Source organism: Cinclus cinclus, chromosome 4 (genome assembly GCF_963662255.1).
Source record: "Cinclus cinclus chromosome 4, bCinCin1.1, whole genome shotgun sequence".
In the NCBI taxonomy this organism is placed as follows: Eukaryota; Metazoa; Chordata; class Aves; order Passeriformes; family Cinclidae; genus Cinclus; species Cinclus cinclus.
This window is the reverse complement of record NC_085049.1, coordinates 55,164,615-55,181,491: the sequence shown is the minus strand read 5'-3', so window position 1 is coordinate 55,181,491 and position 16,877 is coordinate 55,164,615. Positions and strand designations below refer to the sequence as shown.

The following is a 16,877-nucleotide window of genomic DNA, read 5'->3' as shown; positions in this document are numbered from 1 at the left end:
GAACACCAACTTCCTTAGTTCAGAGAACCAGTGACAAGTCATAGGAAACAAACTGGAGAAGCACCACCAATCTCTGAAAGGTCCTCAGTGAACAGCATGTTTAAGCTTCTGCACACAATATGGAATTGGAAGCTATGGCATGGAATATTCTTCATGTAATTCATGCTGGGAGAAACACACAGAAAGAAATCAAGCAGGCAGAGAGGCAACAACAGCAGTGCAGCACGCCTAAAACTTTAATCTTTTCTTAAGAGTACAGAGTTGAAAGTGACACTTTCTTCTCCTTTCCACCCTCCCATTCTCTATCCCATTGCTTCCTAAGTTCTCTCTAGGAGGAAATATTTCTTTGTTGATTAGTTTGACTTCCCTTCAATTGAGGAATAGCAGCTAATCTCCAAAAGTAGACCCCAATTCAGTGAAACACTGGCACGTGCACTCTAGTCCCCTCCCTTTGATGGCACCATTTAAGTGCAATACTTGAACACCATTTTCAATAGGGATGTTTATACTTAACCAGAGGGGAGGAGGGGATAGTTGTGTGGTCTTAACCAGACAGGCAGGGAAGACATACAACACACATCATCTTGCTCCCAATTTAAAGGCAGTTTTAGAAGCAGTCTGTCACTGACACATTCTTAAAATCTTAAGCAGCTGCTTAACTGCAGAAGTTTGTAGCAGTAAGAAACCCCAGGGCACTTCAAAAAGGGGAACTTGGAAATCACTGCTCAATGCCAGCTAAAGCAACCTCACAAGGCCAGACTTCTAAGTCTAAACACCCTCTGCTCCTAATGCCATTAAGTAAATACGCTTCATTAATACAATTATAAAGAGGAAGACTGGCAAGACAATACAAAAGATTATCAAGAATGGGAAAACCTACAGAGTTCAGAAAACAGGATTCTGGAAAATGAAAGTGGACTTTATTTTACACTGTAGGCTTTAATTTTTTATCATTTTCAAACATTTAATTTTAAATTAATAAAGATCATAAACTAATAAATTGATATGTTTTCTAAACAGACATAATAAAAATTCAGACATTACAGCACAGGACCATCATTTAAATATGCCAATAATAGAACAGTTAAAGTGATGCTGGCTAATGTGAGGATAAAAGATGTGGCTCTAAGGAGAAGTGTGGATTAGAGGAGAATTGAGAGTGAAGCAGGTGATGCCTTAGTCTGAATCTGAGCTCTCTTGCTTGCTGATATGGTACTGGCTGACTGCTTCCTCCAAAGGAGCCATTGTCCCATCCGGCCGCACTCCCATTGGCTTTATGAGCTCATCTCTGTGAGACATTGAAAAAAAGAATCCATATTAGCACGTGCACACATCAATTCCCATGTGTCTAATACACTCACATACAATATATGCTTCATAATGAGCCTCTAAAAGGAAGTTATTCCTGCTAAAGCCCGCTGTTTTAAAGAAAAAGGCACAAAAAAAACTTCCCAAATAGGTGGGAGGGGAGGAGCAGGACAGATAAAGACTTCATTCATGTAGGCCAAAACTACTTAACCAATTAAAGACACCATGAGAAGTCAGTGCCTAATAGGCTCAAGACAAGGAGCAGGTTCACTGTTTTGGATACACAAACTAGCTTTTCTTCTGAGAGTTCTCTGACAGCCAGCTCTTCCTAAAATTTCACCTGCCATTCTGGCTAATATATGCCCAAGCAATTAAAACAATGATTTGATACATATTCATGTTGTGGAAGGAAATAAATCAGTTAAGAGAACAGACTCTGCCTACACCACTACTAGGGGTATGTTAAGGACTTGCTGATTCATTTAAAAAAAGCTGACTGATTCTAATACTGTTGCTTTTGTTTGTGGCAGTTTAATTACAGGATTTACAGCCATTTTAATCTCTTCAAAGCTCCAAAGGCCGCTCAGCAGTTAATCCAATTATATCTACTCCACAAACTACAGCCTCATCTAAGAGATGATTAATTATTGATTAAGCCAATCGAAAAGTATTAGCAAAGATTTATTTAATCCTTACTTTTTATCACCTCATCTATATGTGGATTATGGCAAAGGCAACATTTCGCTGGGGGAAAAAAATAAGGGAAAACACCTCTAAATACTGAGGAGTCACCTTAAATAAAGGAGGAGAGATTTGATGTTAATTTATCCCTTGGTTCAAAAGCAGGCCAGTAAAACTGTCAATTGAACATATATCTACCACCATTGCAAGCCATGGACAATAAAACTGCATCACTCAGTGGGGGGGAAGCAAAGGCATCTCACCAGCTCTTTGCCTGGTTTGCACTACTACCTTGGCTGAAAAAAGGGAAAACAATTCCTTGTACAAAGCTGGCAATCAATCCAGCCTTGATGCACCCACAGGGACAGCAAGAAAGGCAACATCTGAGTCACACGGCATGCATATGCCAGACACTGTACAGTCAAGGTGCAGTAAAGTCAGGCCTCAAAAAGAGACCAGCAAGATAAAAGCAGCTGTTAGTGCAGATGTGATAATCAGATCCTACAGTGATACTCACAAATGCCACATGAGAAACAATTGCTGTGGCTTGGCTGACCAGGTCTGGTGGTAAGTGTGAGGCCAGGGAAGGAGGTTTGCAAGACCACAACAAAGAGCACAGGCCAGGCTCTCCTCAGCGTGCGTGGAAGAGTAGGATTCATTTTTAAACAGACTGGACAGAGCTTGCCATTACTTCAGGACTGCCAGCGAGTCCCCTCCCTTCTGCCAATGCAATCCAAAGTGTGCAGATTCTACCCAAGTGACAGCACTCGGAGAATCTCTGAGATGTGTGGAAAAGACAAAAGACACCTCTGAGCCCTTGAAGTCAGATGCAAATGGGTTCAAAACATGAAGACTGCAAATCTACTGTCCAAAGAGGGAAAGAACCCTGCCTGCTGTAGGGGTCCCTCAAAGGCAATCCTGGAGTGCTTTGGAGTTGTGTCTAATAGCAAAGACTTTTTTTTTTTTTCCCCACACAGAGTAAACAATCCTTTACATCTGAGGTACTTTTGGTTTTCAAACTTTAAACATCATACAAAACAAGTATCCTCTAAAATTCGAGAGTGTAGCCGCAAAGAACAAAATCACCACTGTTTGCCCATTAGGCTGAAAGGATCCTAGATTTTTGTTTAAAAATCCCAAAGTGTACTCAAGTTGCAACATTTAATACTGCAGCCAGAAGTCAAGGAATCACAATTTTCTACGAATTTACGATTTATTTTTGGCAATAAATGAATTATAATGGCTGATAAAGGATAAAGAATTTGTTCATGAAAAAGGAAAAAAAAACACAGAAAAACAAGGTCCCCTTTATGTGGGGACCTCCCTCTCCTCCCTTCAAATCTTAGGTCTTTAAATATTGTCAAAAAGTCCTATCTCATAATTTGTCAATTATAAAGGCAAAGCTGTTTCTCTGAGGCTTCCCTTTTCCAGCCTCACTTTCAAATCCCTCTTTAGCTTTAAGCTTTAACAATGGGAGCCAGGCTGAGCTCACATTGCACAGAATAACAAGGATGCTTAACAAGTACCTTTCTGTACCTGAGCTTCCTTGCTTTGCAAGTCTCTGAGCAGGATGGAAGAGGACTGGTAGGGGTTTGCTGTTCTCTGCATTAGGAGGTTGAATTCCACACATCCTTCCTCAGGCAAGTGCTACCCAGTAAAATTGAACTGCGTGAAGACAAATATGCCAAGCCACCAAAGAAAAAGGAGAAGCAAGGATCAGCCTATTTTGTTTCTAACCACAATCTAGACCTCCACTGTGCTTTGACACCCTGGGCTACCTGAGGATGTGCTCACTGTCCACAGGGAGAGACAAGGTGGGAAAGGAAGTGCCAAGAACTGACAGAAAACAGGTCACTGTCCAGAAACTGGATGTTTATAGCACATCCATAGGGCAGAACATCACTGGCCTCAGCCCGGTAGATGGCAGTGGGAATTCTTCCATGTCCATGAAGTTCTATACAAGCACAGTGTGTGTAGTTATAACATGTTTGAACATCCTTAGGTGACCTCCCACATACTCAGATGCACCTTGTTACACTCATTTTTCTAATGCAAACAAAGCATTCATTCAATTGTACTTAGAAAAACATCCTAATTAAACAGTTGGTAAAATGCATTCTCTTCTTCCACTTTCAGATCTCCTAAGAGTCCCTTCAAATATATCCATACAAGTTCTGCCTTCCTGCTTGCCATTTAGCTTGATAACGACTCAAAAATCATTGCCTTGTTTCGAAGGGTGACTCTCTCCTGCCTGCTGTCTGTGCTGCAGGGCAGCACTGCCACAGAGCATTAATGATGGTGTCTGTAATCAAACAGCCATCATGTAAACACCAGCCTGCCCCTTTGATAAAACGGCGTCTTGGGGACCTATTCACCTCCTTATAATTGAGTGCCACATAATAGTTCCGATCCTTTCAGGGAACATTATTTTGTTCTGTGATTAGAAAGAGGAAGAAAAAAAACCAAACTCGATGTAGCATTGCCTTCTTCATTGATCCTATGATTAATTTTGTGTTTTTAATGAGTAGGGTACCTTATTTAGACAGGTTCTCTTACTCGTTTTGTTGACTTCTGTTCAATGTACAACAAAACCCAAGCTGTGATAATTGGAGACCATTTTATCAGCAAAAGGATTCTTGCTATTAATACAAGGTTGGCTTGGAAAAAGCATCCTGACATTCTAAATTAGTCAATTAATATACAATTCTACCTACCATTTATAATAGAAAAAATGTTAGCATTTTTTTCCAGACATTTTAATTAACACAGAGTATCTCCAATAATCTATTATATAGACAGAATATCTGTCTAACACAACGCTGGCTTAAGGTGGCTAACTGGACATTTTGCAAAAAAAAAAAAAAAAATGGAAGGCTGAGTTAAATCCTTGCAGATCTGTGGAGTTTTTCAAAGCTCAAAGATGTGCATCATGTGCAGAGGACACTGATTTACAGTCACCAAACAGCTCCCAAAGAACCAACAAGACACTTACTGCAGACAAAACCCACAGAGTTACATCAGGGCCAAATTCAGGCATCCAGGATCAGCCTAAGTAGTAATTACATGTCCCAAGAAATGCAGTAATCATTATTTCCCATGTTCATTCATACTTATAATTTCCATATATCTAATGATTTTTAAAAGGTAATCTCACAAAGCCAAATTTGATCAAAATACTGATTTCTAGAAGAGCTTTTGCAGAATCCAAGTCTATATTAAAATATTGGCACAGGGGAAATGAGCTCACAGTAATATTCAGCTTTCTGACAGGTATTCTGAGAAATCAAAACTGGGTGATTAATTTTAATTTAGCCTTGTTGATGGTCAATTACCTCAGGAACAGGTGCCAACACCAACAACCTAAAAGAGTAGAAAAGCTTGGGAAGTATGACCTGAAATGACCAAAAGCATCAATCGGTTTTATATGACTTCAAAAAGTTTCAATTTTTCAGTGCCAAGGCTGAAAATAAAGAGAAACCTGAAAAGCAAATATCCACTGGCATAGTATAGAACTAGGAAAAAGATGTCCCTTTGTACTTACATCTTCAACAAACCTTTACAAAGGGTACAGTGAAAATTCAGCAGCCATTAATGAAGGCTATAATTTCCCAATGAAGTAGTACTGCCTGGTAAATTTGTTTTCCAAGTTCTGATAATCAGCCAGTCAAAGCCAAATCTGGAGTGTTCCACTGACAAACTGACCTGATTATCCTCATCAGTCAGAGAGGGAAGTTGACAAGTTTGTCAGTCCTTCAACTTGTTTTTTTTTTTTTTTCATACTTTTTTCCAATAAAAGCGTGGCAGCTCTTCAAAGCTCAGCTTCCACTGCTGGGACAATACCAGTGAACTAAGCAAACCTGTTCTGCTGTACATCACACAAGTTTACTCTAAGCTCCTGTTCAGGTTACACTGAGTTACATAAACTTGCTCAAGATGAGAAGTTGTTTGTTCCTGCTCAACTTCCTTTTATAAGCAAAGCACTCCATCAAACTGAACCTGTTCATGGCACATTTCCCCTTCTATGATGACAAGAGAGAACAGCAGAAAACCTGCCACGAGCACTCTGCCTCAAAGGAAGACTCAAACCAAATCAACCAAAAACTCCAACCAAGCAACCCTTACTTTGCATCCATAGGGTGCAAACCAAGGGTAAGAAGTGCATTCTACATAGATTTAAATTGCAAACTCCCAGCATTGAAGGGCTCAAGCTGGAGGCAGCACAATTGCTCTATTTCAAAACCATGGAGGGACTCCCACTACTATCAGCATGGTATCATACTCTTTGTATGCAAGACTGGCAACTTCCCATGCTGTTTAACATCTGCAGGGCCCATTATTGCACTCAATTACATTCATAAAAATCATCCCACAGTCTCCCCATTCCAAATCTTAACTTTCTTTTTCCTTCCTGCCAGCATTTCCCTCCTCCCCAATTTTTAGTAAAACAAGAAGTGTGGGAAGAACAGTGAAATGATTTTATTAATGTTATCACAGCACTTAAAGGGGTCACATCAACAACACTGTCCCACAGTAACCACAATACTAAACAAGCAAAAGCCCTACCACAAAGAGTGCCAGCCATGAAGCAGTGTAAGTGCTATAGAAGAAACTGCAGGTGGATGAAAGGGGCACAGAAAGTCCAAGGTGACAGCAATGCTGCTGGCCAAGAGGATAAGTGGTGACACAGGGCAGCAGCTGCTCAGTTATTGTCAGCCTGTGGCAGGCACTGCAGCAGGTGCCTCCAACCCTCCAAACTGAAAGGGCTCTTGTGCCACAGTAACCAGTGGGAGTTTTTGTGTAACTGCTCCAGGGACAGTAACTGACTTGTCTTCAGTCTCAGCTTATCTGAAGCCTCAAACTTTCTTTTCAAAGAACATTTTAAACCATATAGTCATTTTGTAGTGGCACCCTTGAATCTCAGCATCTTAATTCTCTAGCTTAACATAGTAATGATTCCTTTTTACAGAGTAGTTCAATTAAGATTATATGTGCATTACATTTCCTTCTCTTTCCTAAGAGGACTACACTTGTTTTCCATGCAAATAATGTGAAAAAATATCTAATTACTTCATTGGCAGTTCTCAGCTCAGTTGTTCTAAGTTCCTTCCCTGGTTTCAATCTTGCCTGTAATTCAGGTTTTGACAGCTAATGTAAAATCCATATTCTCCTATATCCTCTGCTATGTTCCTAATATTTAACAGATGTAAAAAATACTCATTTTGCTGAATCCCTCTCAATAGATCTTGTTAATTCACTATCTCTAGACTATGACAAGCACATTTCTAGCTGCTGAGTTTTTTCCATGTTTGAAGGATGGATGCACTTATGTAGTTACCTCCTACAGCTCAGTTCAATGGCAAATTAGTATTGCACGTGTTTCTCAAGAATGTTACTTTGCTTTTTAATTAAAAAAAAAAATTAAAAACAATCACTCCAATATGGCTAGAAGTATGGGAAAAGAAAAACCAGTAAATTCTAGGCATATTGAACCAAACAGAAAAAAAAAGCTAGAGACAACAGGTCTATGTTCTTTTGTAGATAGAAAGTTATGAACTGAAAATCAACTCTCTCTATCAATACTGTAAACACCATTATGTCACACAAAGTACTCATTTCTTTCATGGCATTACCTTTGTCACATAAAACAAATTACAAAGGCTGATTTGTACTCCAATCAGCACTTAACTGTAAATTCTTTTACCTTCTCCATTATATAATTTATTGTTCCTGACAATAACTATTTCCACACAGTATTTGTTCTTCACATAAGCAGCAGGGTTAAGTAGTTACAATGAGATGTTGCTCATTAACTTGGGGAAAAGAAGCACACTCACCTTGGGCCTAGATTATGTCCCATACTACCTTAAAAAAAGAAACTCTCTTCATTACAATCAGCCTATCTATTCAGGAGGCAGGTCCCCTCCCCACCACATCTTCCCAGTTCTGTCCAATCTTCTCCAAGAGGTTCCCTCTGAAGTCCTGCACCATATCACTCCTTTCTTTGCAGCGCTAAACATTTTTCTCTTCATTTAAAGTGGTCCCAATCCTAAAAAGTAGTTGATTCTAGCACTGTTTTGAAGCACTAGACCTTAGTAAAGAGCCAGGATACAAGCTGCCTCTCAAAAGCAGCTATAATACAATACCTGGAAAGTTTATCAAACATGTTGACAAGCTTCATAGCTTCATACTCTTTTTGTTCTTCTGTCATTTCATCCATTGGATTGGGCATTGGTTCTTCTAGGTGACCAGTGATAAGGTTAATGCTGGAGGTGAAAAAACAACACAGTTTACATTTCTGGAAGAACAGGTACATTTTCTATCTTAATAGCAGGAAGAACTCACAGAAACCATCAAGACTAAAACTGCACATGAAAGGTTTTGTTATAAACAGACAGTTCATATTTATACTGTATTTTCTCATGAATCATGACTGTACCTTCATGTTAATTCACTGTACTAATGTCTTGCCCGTGCTCAAAAATGCATAGGCTAGTAGTTCTTGTTGTTGGAACCCAGAGAGGAACAGTTTGAAAACAGGGGAATGATGATGGTAACAATGACAATGTCATTAGTACTAATGACATAAATAGGGAACCGAATGACAGATACATATCTGAAACTAATTCTGTACAGACTTAATTTGAAAAAATATAATAGACAGGTTCCAGTTAATTTTCCATTAAATTAGTTAACTGCTGCCCTTCCATGATGATGATTTCTTGCTCAAAGCAGATTAAGTTACTTTGAGCATTTACAAAGCCAGCTTTATTTTCACTGTTAATACAAGTGAACAGTGATACAGAAATGGTAACAAAAGCAAAGAAGTAGTTTTAAAGAAAACTTTCAGGGCACATTATCCTTTCAAACATTTTAATCATAAACATTTAACAGCAATACAGAAAACCAGATGCATTAATCAACTGACAGTTATCTTGACTGTTTCATTTAAGTGTTAGCTTTTAACTAAATGGATGTTACAGTTTTAATTATATGCATATAATTGAATGTCAGGCTTTTGAAAGAAGAGCAGAGAGAAAACAGCAAGAAAAAAAAATCCTGGAGTGTAGAAATTAACTCTAAACCAGGAGGTTTATTTTTATTTATTCGCATAGAAGCAATGTAACTCCTAAATCTCATACATTTAATCCTGTCCCTTGTTCATGTACCTTAATAAGAATCTTTCAATAAGCCACAAGTGTCCACCATATACCAAACCAGTAAGGTGTAACTCAAGGAAAACACAGTAAAACAGAAGAATAGTGTTAGCACTTCAGATCCCCACTATCAGCAATTTCTGAAGATCTTAAAAATGGCATCAAATCTTAGATGTAGTATGACAAACTAAAACTTCTAACACCCAATCAAATACAACTAATAAAAATCAACAGAGCTTCTGTGTGGTCACTGAATCCTTCAAACAAATACATGAGATTCCCACTGCATGACTTCTATAGATTTTGCTCCTTCCATATTTACATATGTGACCTATTTGGTTCTTTAAGAAAATTTTAGTACCAGGCAAACTGAAACTCAATCAAAACTGAAACTAAGCCTCCTGGTTTTCTCCTTTTTAACAATTTTCTGGCTAAAAGTTTTAGCCATATCTGACACCATTACTTTCTCCATTACAGAGATATACCCCCTACAAACAATAGCAGCTTAGCAAACTTCATGTGAGTTCCTCAAAAATCTGGGACAAAAGCCATCCTTGCTAAGTTTGCTACTAATTTTTTTCCCTATCACTTCCTTAAAATCTCTTTCCACACTTGAATTTTAAGAGTTATTCAGATGTTAAATCATTATCATAATAACATTTTTTCCCCCTGCAACCATATCTGACTACATGATGGTCACTATTAGAGGCTGGTTTCTCAATAATTAGACCACAAGACATGAGTTAATATAAACACATATAATTCCAAAACTGGCCTCTGAAAAAGGTAAAAAAACCCCAAAATTACGTCAAAAGAATCCAAAATGCAACAGGATATGTGAAACTGAAAACAATACTGTACTTTGGCTTTGCAGATTTGTATTCTTCTGTGTCTGTATCTTCATCATCTGAGTACCAATGATCTCCTCTCCCTCCAGCTAGCAGGCCCCTGGCTGCCAACAATCCTGCTGCGTTACCATAGCCTGTGTATTTCAACAAGCTATCGACTGCAAAGAGGATACAGAAAATTATTCAGCTGTAATCAGCTATAAAACAAACCCCACCAGAGTGCTACAAGAACTGAGTTACAGCAAGAGGCAAATATACCAATTATAGCAAGACTTTATACAAAAAGGAGAAGAAAAAGTAACTTTTACCTCTCTCTTTACAAAGAACAAAAAGAAATTCTGCTGCAATTTGCTTTACTCCAAGGTCAACGTGTGTCATAAGGCGCACGAGTTTGTTCCTCACTGTTGTGCCAACTTCAGGACGGTTTGAGACATCTCTTAGTGGAGGCAGTACCTGACAGCACAAAAGAAAGGGAAGAGAAGAATAAAATGCATGGAAATAATCTTAAAAAGCCAATATTTGCAAAAAAAAATTTAAAATGTCGTCAACAGAACAAAAAAAAAATACTCTATCCTTCAAAAAAAAAGGCAACAAAATCAAACAGCTATGCCTACATGCATTAGCAGTGACTCTTGCTTAATATATTTAAGCTTTCTGGTCTGTCATTTTGGGCAGAAAAATACTCAGTCTCAAATGCAGACTTTAAAAATACAATTACTAGGAGTTTATGAGCACTAATGGGCGTCCCAGGAGAGTTGGTCATCAGGCACAGCCATTACCTCATGTTCTCTGTTTCTGCTGTTTTGCTCAGGTATCTTGTAAAAGTATTAGAAATACCAGTTTAAGGAAACTTACACTTTTAAAATGCTGTGTAATTTATACAGAAGAACAATGGGCTTAATAAAAAAGCAGGAAAATAAGTACATTGCAAGTTCCACAAGTTTCTACTACTAAATTTCAAAAATGGGTACTACATATAGAGGAAATGCATACTTCAACCAGAAAACACTTTTAAAAACTCAAGCTAAATCTCAGAAATATTCTGGAGAAATCAAATTTAACATTTCCTCAAACACACTTTCTCCTCATTAGAGGTCATTAATATTGTTAACTTCAACCCTCAAGAAAGGTAGGTAGTACACAAATGATGACTTTTTTGGCAAACACTTTTTTGTGCCTCTTTGTATGGATGCCTTCAGACTCAAAATCTACGTAAATTTTTCATGTTCAAAAGATATATTATATGATCTGTAAACAACTCTGGGTCATAATATGAAATATTTCATGATCTGAAAACTTATGGTATGTAAGAATTACGGATCTTCAATATTTTATTAGGGATGAAAACTAAGTAAGTCACTATCATCAGAAACTGCAAGTCCTTTGTCTTCTAGGTCTCTAACATAAAGTGTCATGTCCTGTGCAAAATTAAAGCACAATTACTGAAATTGGACTCACTGGGAACTGATCCTTAGATGAATGCTACAGTACTGACTGTTTTGGACAAAACAGACCCTGTCTTTTTCAAACCAAGTATTCAAACAATTAGCAAAAACATTTTACTTTGTCCCTGCTTACTCCCCCCATTGGGGATAGTACCATGACTGCCATTTCCCAGTGTGTTGTAAGAATGAATTAATGTTTTTAGAGTACTCTAATACTAATACAGTGATGAGTGCCATAGGACAGTCCATGAGGAAATCAATCATCCTGTCTTCGGATCACAATTTGAATAGCACACAATAAATAAAGCCCAAGGCTAGCACTTAACAATAAGTGTAATTCAAAATATCAAACATCCAGTCATGCAGTTAGCAACATCCATCCATTCTCTGCACTATATGAGGCAGTGGTCCTGTGGCAGGAGTCAGCATGCAATTATATCCTGACATCGAGATGCCCAGATGTTGTAAAAACATGCAGACAACTTCATTTTCTAGCTTCTGAACACTTGGCTCTGCAACTTTTTTTTTTTTAAGTTAACAGATCAGCAAAGTATCCTAAAAACTAACTGCTGTGAAGAAAAACAAACAAACAACACATTTTTTAAATTCCTCAAAAACATTTTTCTGGTATAGATGAAAGTGGCATAAAATATATCTGCTCTTTTTCATTTTAAATTCCATTTAAGAATTCAGGCACAGCTTTGATCTTGGAGGAGAATATAGGATGCAACTCAAAAGTCACTGCAGCTTAGGAGGACAGCAGAAACCAGCTTTCTTTTACTCATCTTTTAACTTCTTCCTGCTTGACCTCAGGAAAAGCAGCAAAACAAATAGAAAACACCACACTCAACCACCAAGCTACACAAATCCTTTAGTTCTTGAACCATGGCACAGAAATATTTTCCCTGTCAAAAGCCACAGCCCATACTGTAATAAAGAGCTCTTTTAAGAGACAAAGTCATGAAGTGTGCCTCTGTCCAGGGACACTTTTACTCTGGCACATTGGTACACAAGTCTTAATCCCAACAACTTCTTCCTGCTGAGGTAAAACTAAACCTCAACCTCACCTGTATCCTCACTGGCCACCACACAGACCTGCAAAGTTTAATTAACTGCACTGAAATGTTTTTTATTTGCTGAGTGTAAGGGAACAAACCTTACTGAGTTTTTTACCCATCTCACACGATCCATGGTTATTCACACAGCTTTACAACATCCCTGATAATATTATTTAACAGCTCCACAGAATGTATCATGGAACTCAGGACATAATATCTGTTGATTTACATAACTGAAAAATTATTTCTACAGCACTGTCCTGCACTGATGTACAAACCTCAAAGTTCATCATTAGCTTCATATTCAAATTCTGATGAACATTTTACTTACCTGAGCTTTGATAAACTTTCTGATATTCCTGTGAGTTCGGCAGCATTCAGTTAATAAACTGAGAACTGGAGTCAGACCTTCTCTATAGCTGCTTCCCTAAAATAAAAACAAAGACAAATAGAACATTTTAAGAGCAAACTTTCCTTTTCAAATTCAATGAATACTTCAATAAAGTTCTATATGACAGCCAAAATATGAACTTTACAGAAAGAGCCAAATGGTTACCCTCAGACTCACAGCAAACCGCTTCAGATGTTCACAGGAATTTGTTATTTATTTTGAGCTGTTTCACAGCTTAGTAGAAGTAGTTTAGTAGTTTAGTTTCACATCCATATTTGTGCTAAGTACTAGCTGAAAGGTTTATATAAAGCTTGATATATGTGCACTTTTTGCTTTAGTGAAAGAGGCCCCTTGTGTGAAAAATCCCTGCAGTCCATACCTTGTCTATTCTCTTCTCCATGAAATCCAGTAAAATCTGAATAGCTCCCATATTCATACCATTGTATTTTATATCTGTTTCCTCTTGGGACGATGGATTAATAAGAACATCCAAGCAAGAAACAGGAACATTGCTTAAGAGGTTGATTGCATTGCTGAAACAGATTTTAAAAATTCATTATTCATTTGGAAGAAAGAATTAAAAACAGAGTATAACTCACCATAAACTGCTCGTACAACTGCAATCAAAAAGAGGCCCTACAACTCAAACAATGCTTTATTTTGTCCTCTCTGGGTTTTAAAGAAGGTGGCCTGCATTATCGCCTGAGTGCTGGCTCTTGGAACAGACAAGGAAAAGGAAAGACAAAAAGCTCCAAAAGCAGCAGTGCAGGATTACTTCCAGCCCCCAAATTATCCCATCCCATGGATAAGGCACAGCTTCCAGCAGCAAGCTACAGCAGCTGATCTTGCAGGACAGCAGAGGGAACTCTTGCATTGATTTGCAGTAGTCAGTTTTTTCCCTCCTTGAAACTTAAAAAAAACCCAACATTTTACCACACATCCACATTACCAACATTCATGTAGCAAAAGACAATATGGACAACATTTCCTCCTGCTGTAACAGGGGGCCAAAGCAGCCATTTCTTGGGTCCCTTGAAATATTTTCATTTTTATTTAGCTTGCAGTATACATGAAATACAGAAGGCTTTAAATACATTTAAAAAACTCAGGTTTATTTACAAAGTACTACCCTTCAGTAATTGGCACTGTTCTTGTTCTACAACAAAAAGAAGAGCATTTCCAGAGACATTCAGTGACTTCAGTTAGGCCACAGGGTCCCTCCCTCCTCTTTAATGGAGTAAGGTGGGACTTACTTTGCAAGGGACTCTTGAAGGGTACACATGGCTTGAATTTGCTATCTACCCTGTTCTCACCGTACAGACTTGGGCTTGTGCTGTTCCTGAACACTGGGAGAAATTACGCAGATGCTGAAAAAATTAGAATTCTCTCATTATTTACTTGCTGGTGTCCAGCTAAACTTATAAATGGATGTATTCAGAAATGGCACGAAACTATTCAGGTCTACCCAGGCAGACTTCAAAGTATCAATGAACCAATGAGCACTGATGTTTCAAGGAATGGTGAAGTGTTCCAAGAATGGAGAAAACTTTTCAAACAACTTCATTTAAGACTTTTAATAATATCTACTTAGGAGCTGCCCTCTGTTTCTAAGCTATTAATACAATTCCAACAAAGAAGTAGCAAAAGAGAAAGCAAACCATGGCCATCAGACCATAACAGGATTTCTAACAAATGTGCTGCCTCTGGTTTGATCAGACTGGGTGGCTGTTCCACACTGTGCCATCTCCTTTTTGCTCTTTCTGTAATTGAAATTCAGACCACTATTACTTTTGGGAAATCTTGCTTTCTTTGTTTTGTTTCTAAATCCTGTTCAAGATATGCCTGTTATATCACAGAAGTTATTCCTCTCCAGTAATTCAGGAATAGTCAGAAACAAAACAGAAGAAATTCAACAAATATTTGGTGGCTTCAGGCCTTTCATCAAAAGTTCGCTTTTTACCAGTTTCTTATTAAACAACCAAGTTCCCAAACACCTACAAAATTAATTTTCTGGATCACTGTGCCTGAGCTATTCTTTTCAATAAATGACGCCCAGCTTTCTGATCTTTGTCACTCCACTGACAGTTTTATTTGTGGCAGAGGAGTGTATGAAATTCTCCAGCTACCAGGAAGTCAGTGACTATGCACAGATATGCACAATAGTGTTTGCATTCCTACTCCAGGGGGTAGAAATACTGCGTATATTACTCTCCCCTTTTCGGCTTCCTAGAGATCATTAATCACTGGGACATGACATCCACCCACTCATGCTCCCAGCCCCCTCCTGATATGCAAACTCAGAAGCAAAGGCCTATTTAAAGCCAGTGAATGCCTTGATTAAAACCTTGTTAGTGGGTAAAAATGGCACTCACTCTAACATGTGGTACTTCAACTCGTTCATATTCAAACATTAAGTAATGACGCAACAGAACCACAACGACAATACTGAGTACTAAAGTAGTTAAGATATTTTTATGGCTGACTTCTGCTTTTATATTAGAAATAGTCACACTGACAATCAGTACATGACGGGTCAGGGCATGTATCCAACACTCAGTGTTCACCTAAAATAAATCCTCAACTTACACATTCAGAGCACAGGCATTCAAATTATGTACTTTAACAGGCGGCCCAAGCCTTTCACTGAAGCATCTTGGGTGTTGCAGATTTACAAACTTAGGGAAGTGCAAGTGATCAGCAATCTTAAGAAATATAAATATATCTCCCTGATGCTTCATAAAGTTTATTCTGCATTCACCACTGTTTGTACGTAATTTTATTTTTAACACAGTTTTCATAATTGCTTTCATGACAGGCTCCAGAGGGAAAGCAGAGCTGGAAGTTGTGCTCTGCTCTCTAACTCACACCTCATCTCCAGCAATAAAGACTGCATGGCCAGAGTCCAGCATGCTGAATGGCCCAAATGATGACACAACCTCTCTTTTCTAGCTACAGACTGCTAACAACAGTTTACTCACTTGTTAGTGCAGCTCCTATCAGGAACTAAGTTTTGCTTGTCCAAATAGACCAGCGGACTGAAGTGGGGCCCTCTGATGCAGGCCCAAATCCCTTTGAGGATTTGCAGGGCCATTACTTCTGAGTATAGCTTTTCTATTCCAGAGTTGCCTTTTGATGAACAGTCTTGTTGGAAAAGTGTATTCAATTATTCAGCTTTTATTGCATCCTTCTAGCATTCAAAGACAAAACTCAGGTTCAGCAAAAAAGCTGAAATATTTGAATCACAGCAGTCAAATCCTGCACGGTGCTCTTGTACCACATAATCAAGATTGAATACCACAAGCAATGATGCCATATTTGCATTATTTACTCTTCAGCTAACTTAACCAGCTACAGTTTGCTAACTGAGTGACAAAGTTGTTTTCTCAGCATAGCAGAAAGACTGATGCAGTGCTACACTGAGTCTGCAGGAGATGGGGGAACAGCTAAAGTGATACAAGGCAGTGATGTGTGCCCTCATTTCTTTCCTGCTTCTCCCTCTCAGAATTATGGCAAGCCTTTTCTTTGACTTTGTCTCCATAAGGCCCATATGGGCAGCACAGCTACAAAAAAATCTCCCTTGCAACTGAAAACAGCAAGGACAGAAATAACCCCAGCACTACACCATCTTCACAGCTTCCTACTTCTTTATGTAAAGCCCTTCCTGGATCTCAGCTGCAAGTGTTTGCAAAAGGACCTGCATAACTTGCATCGTTTTGCAATAGCACAAGACAATTAAATTTTACAGGGCAATATATTCAACAAGGAGATCAGACTAGACAGATTTCGACAAAGGAAACAGAAAGAATTCTTCTTCTTGGGAAGAGCATCAGCTGTATAATAATTCTTGTAACTCACTCATAATTGTTGATTTTATCCAAAACTGTTAAATTCTCCCAACAGTAGGGATTTTATTCCTTCCAATCCCTCCCTTAAAGGAGGCTGAGAGCACAAAGCACCTACCATAAGCAGCAACAAAGAGAAAACACATAGTG

The 16,877-nt window shown here is 38.4% G+C and overlaps 1 protein-coding gene across 1 annotated transcript in view; it reads right to left on the bottom strand.

Moving 5' to 3' along the window:
* Nucleotides 1–1,103: 1,103 nt before the first annotated feature.
* Nucleotides 1,104–16,877, bottom strand: part of RIC8B (RIC8 guanine nucleotide exchange factor B) — a 30,868-nt gene continuing 15,094 nt past the window's right edge. Inside the window, exons 5-10 of the mRNA XM_062491277.1 lie at nt 13,265–13,418; nt 12,826–12,921; nt 10,300–10,444; nt 10,005–10,149; nt 8,133–8,252; nt 1,104–1,288 (exon numbers count right to left, since the gene is read on the bottom strand). Of these exons, the coding sequence (XP_062347261.1) occupies nt 1,177–1,288; nt 8,133–8,252; nt 10,005–10,149; nt 10,300–10,444; nt 12,826–12,921; nt 13,265–13,418 (772 nt within the window). The 3' untranslated portion in view covers nt 1,104–1,176. The remainder of the gene's footprint in view (nt 1,289–8,132; nt 8,253–10,004; nt 10,150–10,299; nt 10,445–12,825; nt 12,922–13,264; nt 13,419–16,877) is intronic.